The 18,405-nt window shown below is 40.2% G+C and overlaps 1 protein-coding gene across 2 annotated transcripts in view; it reads right to left on the reverse strand.

Moving 5' to 3' along the window:
• Positions 1-5,110: 5,110 nt before the first annotated feature.
• Positions 5,111-18,405, reverse strand: part of CHN2 (chimerin 2) — a 194,760-nt gene continuing 181,465 nt past the window's right edge. For both annotated transcript variants that reach the window (XM_007053641.4, XM_037890493.2), the window contains 3 exons: positions 15,019-15,156; positions 10,465-10,570; positions 5,111-6,916 (listed from right to left, as the gene is read on the reverse strand). In XM_007053641.4, coding sequence (XP_007053703.1) covers positions 6,745-6,916; positions 10,465-10,570; positions 15,019-15,156 — 416 coding nt within the window. In that variant the 3' untranslated portion in view covers positions 5,111-6,744. The remainder of the gene's footprint in view (positions 6,917-10,464; positions 10,571-15,018; positions 15,157-18,405) is intronic.

Consider the following 18,405-nt stretch of genomic DNA (forward strand, 5'->3'; position numbering starts at 1 on the left):
TAAGAACTCACAATCTCTTAAATTGTGGTTTTACCCCAGTCCTTTAATTGGATCAATGTGAGTGGACCTTTGAAAGCCCTATTGATGGCAGATGTAGATCCGATTGCAGCACTGGGATCAAGACAAACACAGGTGATGGGTTTGAGGAGACCTATTAAGCACAAACACTATTTTTTGGTTAAATTTCTACTACGGCCCAATGCCTCCTTCTACTGATTGGCAGATTTCTTGCAGGCATCACAGCAAAAGTGTATCTTAGAAACAGGATTTGAAAGAGAAGAGGGTAGTTGCCTTATGGATTAGGTCAGGTGCTCTATGGGTATGTAACAAAACACATGGCTATGAACAATGGACAGTTGTTGTCAGCTAAATTACCTGAATTGCTATAGATCCCAGTCAGCTTTTCACATGTAGTGCATACATGCACATGGCATGCTTTTCCAGAAAAATTAATATGTTGTAGAATTGAAGAAAATCTCTAAATCCATTCACTCTCACTCTTTAAAAAATTACTGCAGTTAACACCCCAAAAATAAGAGAAAGCATGCAATCTAGTAATACCAGCAGAGCGGGTGGGAATCAGGATTCTGAGTTGCTGTATAACCTTGGGTAAGAAGTTGACCTGTGCCTCAGTTTACTCAGCAGGGAAAGGGAAATTGTTTGTCTATACCACTGGGTGTAATGAGGATCAATTAATCAATATTTGTTTTCTGAGTTTTATCAATGTCATTGTCACCAAGTAATGAATTAGACCCATATGGATAGGCCACACTAAAACTCCTGGGAAGGAGAACATTTGCTAGAAATCATACGTGGCAGAAGCAGGCTTAGTAAAGAGACATTATCCTACCCAATAGAATGGCAGCAACGGCTTGTGTAGACTGTGATCCATTGGTAAAAAATCAGAAGGATCTCAGCCATATGGCTTAACTTGGCTTTAGCCAGACTGCTGGTGAAGGAGAGAGACTACCTTCCTTGTCATCTTTTGGTTCTCCCCACCTCTAACAATCCTGCCCATGTGACACCTCCAGTGGGACTCATTAGGCCCTGATCCTTCCAACACTTACACATGTGCTTAACTTTATTATTGTGATTAGTCCCAATGATTTAAGGTACATGCCTAATTGTTGAAAGGATCAGGGTTTAGGTAGGGTGGGAAAGTACAGTAGGGTGAACTCAAGCAGCATTTTTTAGGATTCAAAATTGTGATGTTGTCTGGAGGAATATGCCATGTAGCATGTGTCCTTTGATTCTTCCCCACTCAGGCTGTCCACCTCCCTCATTGTCCCATGGAATACGAATCATGTGGATGAGCTTGTGATTGCTGCATGGTGGCATGGAATATGACCTTGCAGCCCAATTCTCTTCTGCATAGTCTCCCCATATGATTTTATGCTTGATTAAGGCTCATTTGCTCCCCTCAGTGCCCATCAGGATAAGGCATGTGGGCATTAATAAGAATGTATTAATGGGGGAGAGGAGCAATGGGCAGACTCCAAGTGTGTATATGTAATCCTTTATAAAATGCTCCCTACAAGAGGGAGTCTCCCCTTAAGTAACCTGAGAGATAACATGGGTGTTGCACTGGATCCTAGCAATCAACTAACCTGTTTTAGTGTTTGTAGGATCATGGCTTTGAGTTCCATCAGACCCATGTCAGGGTCAAGGGCCTTCCAATGAGAATATCCTACTCCCAATCCCCAGGCATTCAGATAGATAATATAATACAATGGTCAGGTTAATATAATTGACCAGTAATAATAGTTTCCATACCTTTCTCAGAGAAATTGTGATATGCTACTTTTCTTATTATTTTATGATTATTATGGGCCTGAATTGCTAAATTCAGATAAAGATTCAAACTTCCCCAAAATTCAGTTATTCATACAAGGGGTTTTGATTCAGGTCTGTTTCTAAAATTATATAGTGAAAGAGATCTGTCCATTCTTGAGAAAGACACAGGTGGTCTGAAATTTTCTATGAAGTTTTGAGGCACACACCTTTCTCTAATAGGGGGCGGGGAAGGAAATGAACTCTGTGTGCATGTGTATGTTACATGCCTGGCCAAAGGAATGCTAAAACTTGTTCTGAATTTGAAAGTCGTCAGTGCAGGTCAAAGTCATAAAATACTGACTGACACAAGATTGTTACAAAGGTTAGTGTTTACATAGAAACAGCTTCTTTGGAAGTGAAAACTTTATATGCTGCTGTTACTCCCCTCTTTCAAAATGCTGACTGAGGCATTTGCTGATTGCATGGTCAGAGAGCATTTTCTCTTTGCAGTTAGTCAGCATGCTTCTGCATACTGTTGTGGAGTTCGTATAAGAGAAATAGGAAAGTAGCTGATGCCCTAATTCTTTTAGTGTATGTTAGCTAGATGCTAGAGTAATGTAACTAGATATGTTACTGGATACAAAAAAGGGTAATTCCTGCCCTTTCTTTGTGGGCATGTAGGACCAAACTCAGTCTTCTGTTGTGTCAGAGCTTCGGGGGACTGCCTCAGCTAACGGTCTGCATCCCACATGTTCTATGGAACAAAACTCTAAAGGAGCTCCTGTATGCTTCAGCATGGCACTTAAGTATGGCTGGTGGATCAAGAGCTATGGTCGTTCCCTCCATATGGAGTTGGGGATGCAATAGCTGCTGGGAGCTATTGTAGCTCCTAGGGTGCAGTAGTAGCTGTGGGGAGGCTCTGTGGGCTTGGAGTATTCCTTTTTCCCAACAGTCTCCTCTGTGCACACTCCTAGTTACATGGGCTGTGGGCAGTGTTGAGGATTTGGCCCAGAGGAAGCAGAGTGGCTCAGATATTCCGGTGGTGGGAGGCTATAGATGTTATAGCAGATTGGCCATTCTACCTACCATCATCTGATTGGTCTATTGTCTGATGAGTTGCAGTTACTTTCTCCCCAGCCTGGCCCATACAATTGTGGTGTGACCCATTGTAGCAAACGTGGTGTGTCACTGATCCTAGCAGGACAAGGGATTTTAAAGAAAGATTTGTGGTCATATTTCTCTTTGTAACCCGTGTGTCACAGGGTCACTTATCTTTCCAGCTGTGCCTCAGATTTCACTCTGGTCTGTAGTTTTCCTCTGCTGATGGGGTAGGTTAGCCACTGAAAACAGGGAGAAACTGAATGTGGAGCCAATGAGCCCTGCTCTGCACTCTGTTACACCTGTTTTGCAGCTTGAATAGAGTTAGGAACATAGGGAAGGGACCTTCTGGGTCCCTGAGTCTAGTACCCCACTAACGCAGGCAACCATATCATATAATTCCGTTAATAAATGTATCGAGTTCCATCTTAAAACTAGCTCAGTTGTTTACACTGGCAGAGAACTGGGCCCTGTATCTTATGTGAATACTATTTATTGCTAAGTAGCTTCATTTTTAGTTCTTCATACAACCGCCTCCACAGTTTTCCCTCTCTTGGAACTAGCTGGCTGTGAGCCTCACAAGAGGAGGTTAAAGAGTAGGATTCAGCACTGTTCTACTGGACCCCTAGCAGGTACTAACCTTCAAACCACCACCAAGAAACAGAAGGAAGAAAAATGGAATGTTTCTCTGCTAATGTAAGTAGGTCCAAGATGCATTAGTATTATTGTAGGGAGTCACGTGACGGGTGCCCCGTCTGCTAACACACAGGAAAGACACTTGCGGCTGGTGAGTGGTATAGGCTGCAGGCAGAGTAGCAGCACTCATATACAGGAAGCCACAAGGGCATCTGAATGGCAGAAACTCGAGGGTGCGTAGTGCCTGCAGTACTGGTGAATGTGCAGTGAGCTGACAGAGCGCTTTGAACTGAAGGAGAAGGAGGTTGAATAACAGCTCCCTTCAGGGATATGGACATGAGCAAGGTTCATGCCCAGTAGTGTTGTGGTAAAAAAAAAAAAAGTGGATAAACTAATCTAAATTAAAGTCCCTACACCTGCAGTGAGAAGCAGGTGCTCTCCATTTACCTATGTTTACCCTCAGCTACACTACTGTTCTCACCTCCGGGACACCTGCTGATAAAATGGACTCTTGTTAGAGCAGAGGCTTCATCTGCTTCTAGTGTCCCTTGAGGGGACACGGTCCAAAAGTGAAGTGATGCACGCCACAGGGGAATCTTGCAAACTACTCTCACCACTCTTTAGCAGTGCCTGGTGAGGAAGAAGCCATCACAGCATCAGGCTCTGCTGTATTCTGTGAGGGGAGACCAAGAGACTTGGTATAATCCAGTCAGACCCAGCTCACTCTACACGTTGGCGCACACTCCTGCTTTCCAGAAGTTTGTTTGCCTGGCCCTGTTCTTTGGCAGACATTCTGTTTCACAGGAGCAGGCTCTGCTTGCTTTTCATTTGCTTCAGTTAGAACTCGAACCAGGGACATGGCAGGAGGGGAGCTGGTGTTTCACATTCCATAGGTGATGCTACCTGTCAGCCAGCTGAGGCAGAGACCAACCATAATTCCAGATTAGCATTAGGAGTGTGTAGAAGAACAATTGCACTCCCCTCTCCCTCTGGTTCCACCTCCCTCTCTCTTTTAAAGTACCATCCATAGTATCAATTAGAGGTCTTCTCCAGCCAAAGTTGCTTTTAAATGGATATTTCTAAAGGCACTACCTTCTACAGTAGTTGGACACTCAGGGCATGAGGTATATCAAAGGCACCAATTCACGCTACATAGGGAGAGGTGAAGCAGTCGAAGGTAGGATTGCAGACCTTTGCTCACCTTTCCTCCAACTCAAAAGTATCCGTAAAACAGAACTCTCTCTTAAACAACAAAATCCCGACTGAAAAGAAATGAAGGAAAATTGTCATATTCAAACTCTTGCATGCAAGCAAGTAGAGTAAAAAATTGCTTTGGTGTCATGGAATAGGCATTGTGGTATAGCTGATTGGGATATATTGGTTCTCTGCTTACTTGACCTTCTAAGAATAGAAATTTGGTGGCAGAGCTCAGTAAAGAAGTTGCAGAAGTATTAACATCCCACTACCAATTCAAAACAGTTGACAGTAAAACAAGTTCTGAGTTTTACCAGCAATGAACTTTTCAGCAATGATGGGAGGACTGATAGAAACTGAGTTTGGTTTGTTTCCCAGGTTGCTATATGGTCAAAACAACAGATGCCAGAACTCTTAACACATTTAATGGGATTTTCCTTCCATTTACACTATCATAAATTACAAAGCATAGTTTACTTCACAAAATAAAACCATTTCCAGATCATTTTTATGACAGTATTTAGTACAGAACCTACAACAAATAAACCTGTACAATTTAGGCAAATCTATAGTAGCATCAGCAAATCAGAACTATTTAGCATCTGCTGTGCAATCTGGGTTAATCTACCTAGGCCTTAAAAATTTCTCTAAAGAACAACAAATTTACAGTATTCCCTCCCCCATTCATTATCATAGTTACACACATTTTTTCAATTTGAATAGAAAGCTATGCTCCCTGAAATAATTCAGAAAACTGTATCACTGAGTTACCAAGCATGTGATCCACACAATGACAAAGAGAGATTATAGCTTTTTGTACTGAAAATTCAGTTTGGTAGTAAAGTATGCTGCCTGTCTATGTTTTTAGAAAAATCTCATGCTGAGAAATCATTTTAACATTAGAAAATTTTTCAGTTAGATTACGAACCATGTAGGTCAACATTTGTGAGGGGAGGAAAATAAAAAAAATTGGTAGTAATTAAATTTACCAACTCCCATACTTCTTACACATTCTTGTTTTTAAAAACAAACCATCAGAAAACACGTTCAAAAGAAACACTCACATTTTCAGCAGATTTACTGTACATTTATAAATACAGAAACATGACAAATTACTTTTTACAAAAAAAAAATAATCAAGCAAAACAAAAGTGCTAACTTTTTAACAAAGCCAGAAAATATCCAGTGTCCCAGCATCACTTAACTTACACATTACTGTACTCCAAGAAACATCTGGCTTGTGAAACTGATACTACCACCAGACTTTTGAAAACTTTCAACACCACATTTTGGATGGGAAAAAGAAAATGATAAGACCATACTTGTTAGAAAATATCAAATGACTAAAAATGTACTATACAAACTTATAATGCCTAAAATATAAACAAAAACCTAAAGAAAGTGAGAATACACATTTTTGAAAAAAAGAAGTCTCTTTCTTTCAAAACATTTGCAATAAAAGAGGTATGTCAGGATAATACTGCACTAGTGGTAAATGTTTTCATTATATCATAGCAAAAATGCAGGAGAGGATATATGGAAAAAATGCATCACATTGAATTATTGTTTGCTAAAATAAAATGCCATTCTAGCAGCTAATTAAAGTAAAATATCTTGATAATATAGGTTCTGTTTCACGATTGACACGTATAATTATGTCTTACAGAGTGGGGAAATGTATAGCAGTATACAAGTAACACTGATTAAGTAGTACCTTTTTGCTTCTCTAGCCATATTAAAATATGTTTTGTGTTCCTTAGTAAAAGTGTTTGCAACATCTCAAAACAAATATACATATGAGGCAAGGCAAAAGATACAAGGTAAAAGGATTTTTTTCTGACTTTTTTTTTTCTAAAAAAGAGGCATATGTCTATAAGACATAGGCTTTATTAAACATTTTGGCATTCATCTGCAATATTGCAGAAAATGAAGTGCAGCCCAGGAACTTTCTCTTCCTTTTTTTTTTAAACTATAAAGAAATGTTGGTTTTCCTTTAAACTTATAATTTCAAATCAGGTGGCTATGAAGTTACTTCTTCATTGTTTAGAACAAAACATCTTCATTTTCTATTAAAATTTGCACAATTTGCTTCTGGTACCGCATGTCATTCAGGGTAGCAAGAGTACTGTCCTCTGGAGGTCTCATTAAAGTAGGTCCAAACACTATTCCCAGGTTTTCAGAATTCATAAAATTCTCCTTTTCATTCAAGGTAACCCTAAAGTAGGAAAAAATAAAATTAGTAAGTAGCAATTTCTTTACTAGAAAAATCTAATATATAGTAGCATTATGTTATGGGACTGTTTTGCTTCAAGCATTGTTAGATAATGATATTGTTGCAACATACAATCTTGATTACACTTTAGTGACTGTAATCTCACTGTAGTTACACAGCAATTACAGTGCAATTTCACTGTGGTTTTGCTTATGGAAAACTTTTAAATGCTACTTATTCATATAAATGGAAGATTCACCACAAAACTGATAACTCCAGTATAAATACAATGTAGTTGCCATATGTGGATTCTTAAAATATATATTAGGAACGACATTGATGTGATTCAGTCATGTGGTTAAACTTCCAGTTAGAAGGAATTAGTAGTAATTATTTTATCAAAAAGAACAATCATAGGATAATTACAATGTAAACAATGGTTATTTACCCTCCAGTAATTGTGGTCCTTTGAGATGATGTAGTCAGTGTGGATCCCATCATCAGTGCACATGTGCCCAGACACGTGAGACTGGAATTTCTTTGAATAGCAGTGTCTGTCAGGACCGTACATGAGCCCTGTGCCTCCTTGTACTCGTTCCTCAAGGGCATAAAGGGTGTGGCAGCTGCAATCCTCACCTCAGTTCCCTCGCAATTCAAAACCTGTTAGCCTAGGACTTCAAAAGTGGTGATGGAGGTGTCGTGGGATCGACACAGACTACAACATCTAGAAAAGAACAGTTACTGGAGGGTAAGTAACCGTTCTTTCTTCAAGTATGTGCCTGTGGATCCCACAGTAGGTGACTGGCAAGCAGTGTCTTCTCAGAACGGCTGAAGTCAGGAGTTCCAGCCATATCAGTCACACAATGATTGTAGCACTGCCCTCCTGAACATGGTGTCTGCCCTGACTGCCATGTCAAAGGTATAATGCTTACCAGCCTGTGCCCTGGTAGAGTGCATCTCGATGTTCAGAAGGAGAGACTTTCCAGGCAGCTGATAGCAGGTGGAAATGAACTGTGTGATCCACTTGGAGATCCTCTGTGACAGATGACTTGGCCTTAGATGGGCTGGAAATGGCCACAAACAGGTAGAGAGGCAGCCCAAAAGGCTTGATTCTACCAAGGTAATATAGCAAAGCCCTGGATACATTCAAGGCATGCAGTTTCTTCTGTCCCTGCGTCAAGTGCAGCTTTGAAAAGAACACAGCCAAGGTAACAGACTTGTTCAGGTGAACATCAAGACCATCTTAGAAAGGAACTTGGGTTGTGGTCTCAATGTCCCCATCGACAGATCTGTAAGGCAGTCTGGCCACGAAGACTTGAAGCTCACTGACTTTCCATGCAGAAGTGAAGGTCACCAAAAATACCATCTTGATGGTAAGATGATGCAGTGAGACTCCAACAATGGTTCATAGGGCGACTCCATGAATTATAGCAGAATAATGTTGAAATCCCACAAGGATCAGGTTTCTAACTGTAGGGTAAATACGAAGGATACCCTTAAGAAATTTTGATACCACTGGATGAGAGAAGATCGAGTGCAACTGTACTGGCATGTGACATGCCAACATTGCTGCTAGATGGACCTTGAGAGAACCAAATACTAGTCTAGCCTGTTTTAGGAGCTGCATATAATTGAGGATTTTCAGTATTGGTGCCTCTACTGGCTCTGTATTGTTCCAGACCATCTTTTCTGTTTGGAGGAGTAAGTCTTCCTGGTGCTGAATTCCTGCTTTGGATGAGAATTTTCTGAACCCGTAAGGGACAATCTCTGGCTTTTGAGTCTTTTAGCAAGTGTACTTGCTATATATTTATGGGTCCTGTACCTCTCTTGGAATACCCAATGCTTGGAACCATGATTCTCTCTGCATTGTCAATGCAATGGCCAAAGACCTTGCTGAGGTGTTGGAAGCATCCATCATAGGTGCTAATTGACCTTCCTTAATTATGTCTCTTAGCTCCTCCCTGCTCTTGTGTGGGACCTTTTCAAGGAAGAGTGACACCCTGCCCAATGTTAGGAAGTCATACTGGGTCAGAAATCCCTGGCAGTTGGCTACATGTAGCTGTAAAGAAGCAAAGGAGTATGACTTTCTCCCAAATAGGGTGAGCCATTTGGGTATCCTTGGGGGTACTTCTGCTCAACTTAGATTTCTCTTGTACCTCCAACACAACTAAAGAGCCCAGGCTGGGTGAGTATAGAAGTACTCAAATCCCATTGGAGTTATTTGGTTTCTCTTCTTGACATGCTTCACAATGGATGCTATCATAGATGGCATCTGCCATAATCCCTTAAGTGGGTCAAGCAGTCCTCTGTTTATGGGGAAGACAATCCTGGCTAGACCAGAAGCTGACAGGATGTCAAATAGCTTGTGGGATTTCTCTGATGATCACTACCATCTCTATTGCCAGAGTTTCAACAGTCTTCACATGGAGATTTTGGAATGTTTATAGTCAGGAGATGCTGGTAGCAGTGCTGAGGATACTGCTTTGTCAGGAGATGAAGATGAGCGCCTTTGGTGGTGATATAGGGCACTGGTGTTGCTCTGTCCCTGGATCTGGTTCCTCCTGGTACTCCAGTGTAGGGGTCTGGCCAGAGATGCTGATAGGGAGGGTGGTCCACTAGTAGGATCTTAGAGCTCATCTCCTTAGAGTCAGAGGAGACCTTCATGGATTGTTCCAGAAGATGGAGCTTCAGCCTTGTGTCTCACAAGTCCTAGCAGAGAATGACATGCACCCTGAGCATCTGCTGAGAATGTGTGATTTCCTAGACAGCTGAGGCACCTTCCATGGCCATCTTTTAAGAGAATTAGGCCATCATAGGATGGACAATATGTGAAGCCCACAGGTTTTGAGTCCACCATGTTAAGGATCCCTCTACAGAGGGATTTGTACAGGGGGTTTAGCTGTCAGTCAGTACCAAGCCCAGTTGGGTCGAAGTGATCACAGCAGTCAAAAAGCAAGGTCATCAGAAGAGTTCTAAAGAGGATTTTCAGACGGCTTAGGCAAAAATAAGAATTAGTGGGTCGGATACTTGCCAGGTTCCATCTCACTCCCATTGGTGGAAAGAGGAAAATGAGGGAGATTTACCCTTAATGCACTTTTATGGAAGCCCAAGGAGACCCTGTGTGGCCCTGATGGACACCGCTATTCAGAGAAATTCCAGTCTTGCATGGATCCCCTACAATGGGGTCCACCCTGACACATACGCAAAGAACAGTCATTAACTACATCTGTAACTACAGTTGTAATACAAAGTGTAACCTAATTATTTATTGTCTCACATAGTAAAATTATTGTATTTTGTTCTTTTGTGACTGTGTGTGGTGATATTACAAAACTAAATTAACATTTCTAACATATAGTGAGATTTGCTGATAGAAGGCACTATGCTCTAAGTGCAAAGTTACTCTTCTTCCTTGTTTATTCTCATCTTATTTGTAGCAGTGTAGTTTTAACCTTTGGGCTGTGATGGAGGCATATAATTGCTTTCTATTATATCTCAAAGTAGAAAGATGTAAGGTGTTCAAAGGTTATTCTGCATGCAAACTAACTTACTTTTTGAGATGAATCATTAGATATCTAAGTGTCTCATAGTGCGCAGCAGGAAGTAGCATCAGTACTTCATGGACAGCTTCTAATCGTTCATCAGGATTAGAGATTTCTGTAAAACACAACAGAATTAATGTCAGTAGTTTTACACATATAAATAGCAATAATGCAAGAAGCTGCAATAATGTTACGGAATCATTTATAAGGACAAATGGTATAGTCCAGTTCTTGAATGTGCAGCTGAAGATAAATATTACATTTATATATGGAGTGTTTTTGCAAGGATGCCAAGGTAGCTAATAAAATGGTTTTAACTTGTGAAGCAATCAACAACTGAGACTTTGTGTAATTACTTTTATGCCTGCATGTCTGCCTACAGCACCTGAGCCTTCTCTTACAGTATTTTTAATATTCTGACTTGCATCTACCCTTCATCTCGCCTCTGATTTTATGTGATATCTGGACTATCCGTCAAAGAAAGATGGGTGTCATGGAACAAGATAACACAACAGATTTGGGTTCAGCTGAAGCAGCATCAGACTTTATGTCAAGAACACAGCACTACACCTAGCAGGTGAGGAGCCAGGCAGCCGTTGCACTGAGCAGATGCTGATGGGTACTCGCTGAGTTCTTATATAGGCAGCCTGGGTGGCCTCTGGTATGCAATGACCAATAGGGGGTAAGCTATACTAATTCACATCCAAGCTCTACACGGGCTGCATGAGTTCCTTACAATGGGAATTTAAGTTAAATATATCCTTTGAGGCAGCAGTCAAATATATTGCATGGTACTAAAAATTTGCTAATGAAACTAAAATCAAACATCACCACAAAATCATGTATTGTATTGTAGATAATGGTGATGTGGGAATTGTGATGGTAATTTAAAATATTTGGCAATGTCCAACTATCTAGTCAGGAATTCTATAAGAAGAATATGGCATTATATATTCCAAGCCAAGGCAAAGTTATATTTGCTACATAATTTTTCATCAAAACTTAGGAACACAAACAGATTGAACTTTAGAAGGCTACAAATCTTTGTCATGCTTTTTAAAAGGTTGGTAAATTGATGCTGATAAATTGATGCATGATCTTAGCATGTTATTTATAAGATTAGTGACAAGCTTGAAGAATTTCATGTGATGCGGGAAGAAAGAGAGAGGAGCGTAAGTGAGAGGCCTGTGATATTATTAAGAGTGTGTGGTGAGGAGGAAGGGAAAGGGGAATAGTTTAGAACATTATACTTTTTGCTTATCCATGCTTCAAAAAGGCATCCTTTAAAAAATGTAAGTTAAATCCTATTGAGGAAAATAGAAAAGAGCATAAATTCTGGCAAGGGGTGTGTAAAAATATAATTAGAAAGGTCAAAAAAGAATGTAAAGAATAGCCAAAGACTCAAAAGGTAAAAGCAAAAAAAGTACACCAGAAGCAGGAAGCCTGCTAAACAACCAGTGGGGCCACTGGATGATTGAGATGCTAAAGGAGCACTCAAGGACGATAATGCCATTGCGAAGAAACTAAATGAATTCTTTGCATCGGTCTTCATGGATGAGGATGTGAGGGAGATTCTCAGATCTGATCCATTCTTTTTAGGTGACAAATTTGAGGCACTGTCCCAGATTGAGGTGTCACTAGAGGAGGTTTTGGAACAAATTGATAAGCTAAACAGTAATAAGACACCAGGACCAGATGGTATTCACCCAGGCATAGGTGCTGACTTTCTAATGTGCCAGAGGGTGCTGCCCCCCGAGCCCTGCCCCAGGCCCCGCCCTCACTCTATCCTTTCTCCCAAGGCCCCACCCTCACCCTGCCTCTTCCCGCCCTATTCCACCCCCTCCCCTGAGCGGGCTGCACCCTCACTCCTCTCCCTTCCCCCCCAGCGCCTCCTGCACATTGTGGAACAGCTGATCCATGGCAGGTGGGAAGGGCTGGGAGGGAGGAGGAGGTGCTGATATGGGAGCTGCTGGTATGTGCTGAGCACTCATCATTTTTTTCCCCATGGGTGCTCCAGCCCTGGAGTCCACAGTGCCTAAGGAACTCAAATGTGAAATTGCAGCTCTACTAACCTATCATTTAAGTCAGCTTTTGTACCAGATGACTGGAGGATAGCTACTGTGGCACCAACTTTTAAAAAAGGCTCCATAAGTGATCCCGGAAATTACAGGCCGGTAAGCCTAACTTCAGTACTGGGAAAACTGGTTGAAACTATAGTAAAGAACTGAATGCTCAGACGCATAGATGAACATGATTTGTTCCGGGAGATTCAACATGGTTTTTGTAAAGGGAAATCATGCCTCACCAATCTATTAGAATTCTTTGAGGGGGTCAACAAGCATGTGGACAAGGATGATCAAGTGTGTATAGTGTACTTAGATTTTCAGAAAGACTTTGACAAGTTCCCTCAACAAAGGCTCTTAAGCAAAGTAAGCTGTCATGGGATAAAAGGGAAGGCCCTTTCATGGATTAGTAATTGGTTAAAGGATAGGAAACAAAGTGTAGGAATAAACAGTCAGTTTTCAGAATGGAAAGAAATAAATAGAGATGTCCCCCAGGGGTGTGTACTGGGACCAGTACTATTCAACATATTCACAAATGATCTGGAAAAAGGGGTAAACATGAGGTGGCAAAATTTGCAGATGATCCAAAACTACTCAAGATAGTTAAGTCCAAAGCAGACTGTGAAGAGTTACAAAGGGATCTCACTAAACTGGGTGACTGGGGAATAAAATGGCAGATGAAATTCAATGTTAATAAATGCAAAATAATGCACACTGGAAAACATAATCCCAGTGTTACATACAAACTGATGGGGTCTAAATTAGCTGTTACTACTCAAGAAAGATCTTGGAGTCATTATGGATAATTCTCTGAAAATAGCCACTCAATGTGCAGCGGCAGTCAAAAAAGCTAACAGAATGTTGGGAATCATCAGGAAAGGAATAGATAGGACAGAAAGTATCATATTGTCTCTATATAAATCCATGATATGCCCACATCTTGAATGCTGAGTTGAAATGTGGTCCCCGCTTCTCAAAAAAGATATATTGGAATTGGAAAAGATTCAGAAAAGGGCAACAAAAATGATTATGGGTATGGAACAGCTGCCATATGAGGAGAGATTAATAAGACTGGGATTTTCCATCTTGGAAAAGAGATGACTAACGGGGGATATGATAGAGGTCTTTAAAATCATAACTCGTTTGGAGAAAGTAAATAGGGAAGTGTTATTTATTCCTTCTCATAACACAAGAACTAGGGGTCACCAAATGAAATTAATAGGCAGCACATTTAAAACAAACAAAAGGAAGTATTTCTTCATGCAATGCACAGTCAACCTGTGGAACTCCTTGCCAGATGATGTTGTGAAGGCCAAGACTATATCAGGGTTCAAAAAATAACTAGATAACTTCATGGAGGATAGGCCCATCAATGGCTATTAGCCAGGATGGGCAAGGATGGTGTCCCTAGCCTCTGTTTGCTAGATGCTGGGAATGGGCAACAGGGGATGGATCACTTGCTGGTTACCTGTTCTGTGCATTTCCTCTGAAGCACCTGGCATTGGCCACTGTCAGAAGACAGGATACTGGGCTAGATGGACCTTTGGTCTGACCCAGTATGTCCATTCTTCTGTTCTTTGCTCTAAAGTATAGTTTTAAAATCAATGGGACTCAGTTATTTAAAAAAATGCATGATTCCTTACTTGAAATCTTAAATGGATTTATTCTGGAATCTTTTCAGAGTTGCGCACTCACCTAGTTCCAGTGCAATTCCATTTCAGCAAGTTTTTATAACAGAACATCATCATGTGTAACAAAGTAGTGTTAATAAAGAAACTTGGGGGCAAATCCTGCTTCTTCCTCTGCCAGATTTGCTTTGGAGCCAGTGCTGTTCTGTTGCACAAGGGGAGCAGAGAACTTGAGAACTAATATAGGGGATGTGCATCCTCTGCTTCCCATAAAGTCCAGCTTCATAGGGGCTCACTGCATGCTCCCTCACAATGGCAATTTGGTCCTGGGGTACAAAAAGCAGTATGGGATGGATTCATTGACTATTCTCGTCTTGGCTGTGTAAAGGAACAAGCACTGTTGCAGCTCCTCTGCCCTGTGAACAGAATAGTAGCTGAGGAACAGCTCCATTACTACTCTGTAGCTTATAGAATAGAGAAAAGATGCTTCCTTTCCTGTCCCTAGGGATCTCCCAATGCCTTAAAGCAGGTTTAATCCCTTAAAGCAGAACTGTATTTTTTAAGACAACTGCATAAACAGCTCCCATTACAGCAAACAGATTGGCTCAGATCCTCAGCTGGTGTAAGCTGTAACTCCCTTGACTCCAGAGAAGCTACACTGATTTACACAGCCATACATAGCTGCAGGGGGAACAGCTTTATATCAACACTGATGTAAACATTCCATTTAAAAGAGGAAAATGATGAAAGAGCAATGAACAAAGCAATGTATTTCCTTCCACTTTGTTGGAAAGGTTGATTTTTTTTTATAAAAACATTTTTTTAGAAGAAAATGTAATTAAAAATTATATGAATTGTTATGCAATTCTTACTTGCTGCCTCTATAAACTTGGAGTAGGTCTCATAGGTGATTACAGGAATCGGCAAGTCTCTGAAATATAGCTTCAGTGCTCCAGCAATAATGTTTATGTCTGGATATAAACTTGCAGAGATATCAGCCTTGTCACCATCTAGAAGAGAAGCAAGAAATCTCTTGTTAAAATAGCATAATTTTACTTCGGCAAGACTTGGCCTCCTTAATACTGATTAAGGTTTATTCCTTCCATCCTTACAAGAAATAATCTGCAGACAGCATTTGAAACAAACATATAACCACCAATTCTCCAGTATATCAATGAGAGTGGTATTTCCTCCACTATTTTTCAAGTGTTGGTTGTTTATAGCTTCAATGTAGACTGGCAAATACTGTAGATTTTGGTGTTGTATATCATCTCATGTAGGATTTCTAATGCTGAGTGCAAAAATTCAGGGATGAATAATAGAACTGCTGAATTCTGCCTGTTCGTTAAATGTTGACAATAACACTCTAATAGCTAGCTTTTATATAGCACTTTTTACACACAGATCTCAAAGCCATTTACAAAGGAGATAACTGTATTTTACAAGTGGGGAAACTGAGACACACAGAGGTGAAGTGACTTGCTCAAGGTTACCAAGCAGATCAACACCAGTTTGGAAAAGAACCCTGCTCTTTTGAATCATAATCACATGACCTGCTTGCTGGGCCACAATGATAAACAGATCACAGAATCCTCTTGTTGCTTTGAAATTTTCTGTTGTCTTCTAAATTTATTTTCCTATCCAAACAGCATGTGAACAGTTTCAGGTAAATATCTCAATTTAAATAGTCCTGCCATGGCATTTAGCTATGCAAGTCATGTGGTACTGTTTCTGTTAAATGATTATGTGACTTATGTAACCAAAATTACATGAATTTTGAATTTCATATATTGCAGCAGAATAATTCAAAACTCCCTTTCAATCATTTTAGCTTAACACTCAGTTGATGCTAGTAAAGCTTGACCACTGAAATGCCTGCCGAAAAGGAAAATGAACGAATTTCAAACATAGCTGAATCAAAGTTAGTTTTCAAGTTCAAATGACTATTTGCAAACATTTTTCCATTATGCACTGACTTGACGTTTTCCAAAAGTCAGCATTTGTTATGCCTGTAAAACCTCTTTTCCTTCCATCCCACTGAAGAGTTGGAGAAAAGGGCTAGTTTTTGTGCATTAGAAACACCCCTTCCTTTTCTCAGAAACTGGCCACACCCGTGTCAGATTATATGGACACCTCTGTGTGTGTGTGTGTGTGTATAGCTTCCTTTCTCCACCCTTATTTTCAATACCACAATGTCCACATTTTTCTTCACTTTGAGAACTGCTCAGGACTCATGGCATTCTCTCTGCCCGGCAGCTGAAAGTGACACGCTTGCTCTTCTCTTTGCCTTTTTCAACCAGCCCCAGTGCAAGGTGAATATGCCATACCCAGTATGCCCATCCACAAGAGAGAGGAAGGATAGGCCAGTGGTTAGGGTGGCAGCCTGGGACGTGGGAGGTCAGGTTTAATTCCCTGCTCCACCCAGACTCACTATATGACCTTGGGCAAGACACTTATTTTCTCCATGTTTCAGTACCCATCTGTAATGACAGTATTACTTCCCTACCTCACAGGGGTGTTGTGAGGATAAATACATGAAACATAGTAAGGAGCTCGGATACTGGAGAAATGGGGGCCATACAAGTACCTAAAATAGATAAAGTGTGTATGTTATGTGTACTGCTCCTAAGGTGCTGGTGACAGTCTTTCTTAAGAGGGAATGTACTGTAAACATGCTTCAGATTATTTTTTCACTGCAGGAGAAAACAGCTTGTGTTGATTCTAGATGTTCTGTACAAACCTATGGCATTAATCTTGAAGGATCGGTTCTTCTGTCTAATGCATGCGCATAACTCTCATTAGCACTAACAGGACCTACATGTACTCATCAAGAGAAGATTATATGCTTAGCGTTTAAAATAAACAGCCTTTTTTGATATAGCTGAGTAGTCTGAACACATACATCAGTATTTAATTTAACACAGCATCCATACCCCTAACAGAACGTTTACTCTGCCCCAATCTCTTGTTTATCCACACATACTTGGCACAGTAGCATTAGTATTATAAAACATTGTTTGGACAGCTCTATTTAATTGCTGTACGTGGAATGCTAAAAATGCTACACTGAAAACAGATGCTTTCAAGAAGACAGCAGCTGCATCAAACAGATATGGCAAATCCGAATGTTGCATCCATTACTTGTCTTTATTTAACAGCAAGGTCACTAGTATACTAAATGGAAGTGCTATTTATTCAATGTTTTTACAGTGTAGTATAGCAAGCATCCTTAAACTGGCACTCTAGCTGCATCAAATGCCACACAAACATACATTTTATTTATATCTTTGCTTGAAGATCACTGTAACAAAAGTGTATTAGTTCATGAATCACAAAATTAGTTGTCTCCAAAGACTGTGGCACTTCAAAAATAAACATATGTCTATAAAAAATGCAACTGAAGAAAATTTTTGGAAGGGAATAAAAATACACTTTCTGTTATATGGAAAGTCACAAATTTAAAATCTTCTCCAACAGATACCTACTGATGTTTTTTTTCCCCTATTAAAGCAACTCTGGCAAGCTACACTTCTTTTCTATTTTCCCAGGATGGCTGGATTTGTATTTAAAAGTTTTAGAAACATTCAAAGCACTTAAGGAAGAAGTGTTAACTCATAGCAAGTGGAGTCAAGGACAAAGTGTAAAACAGAGGAGCATCAGTGCTATTAACTTAAAGGAACTTAATTGATTTTACGATACCTTTTTCTTTCTGTATTACCAAAATTGTCCACAACTCTGCAATAAGGTAAATTGCCACATAGCAGCTGTTATGATGTCAATACCAAAAGCTTTTCTGTACTAATCTGTAAAAATGTAATTCATTTAGCACACAATAATATAGCACAACTTACATTTTTCTGTTCTTTCCTCCCATCCCTTGCTCTTCCCAAACCACCTGTTATGTCTAAATTTGGACTCTTCAAGTCAAGGACCATGTTTTTTCTTTCTTGTTTAAAAGGCACAGCACATTTTAGATGGGCTATAAATAATTATTTATAGGGAAAGAGATCAGAACTGGTATTACCTTCCACAAATCTAAACTATGCACATTCAGTGCTGAATTACCTTACACTAAAACTACATTTTCCTTCAAAGGTCCTTGGACCCAATGGTCTTATTGTGCCAAATCAAGTGTCATTGTGAGAACTGCCCAAGTTAAAGACTTTAGGATTTGATCCTTTGAAAAAACTGTCAAACTCCAAATCCAGTAAAACAAAGACACTTGCACACAGTTTACACGAATGCCAATAAAAGTCAGG

Source organism: Chelonia mydas, chromosome 2, assembly GCF_015237465.2.
Source record: "Chelonia mydas isolate rCheMyd1 chromosome 2, rCheMyd1.pri.v2, whole genome shotgun sequence".
Lineage (NCBI taxonomy): Eukaryota > Metazoa > Chordata > Testudines > Cheloniidae > Chelonia > Chelonia mydas.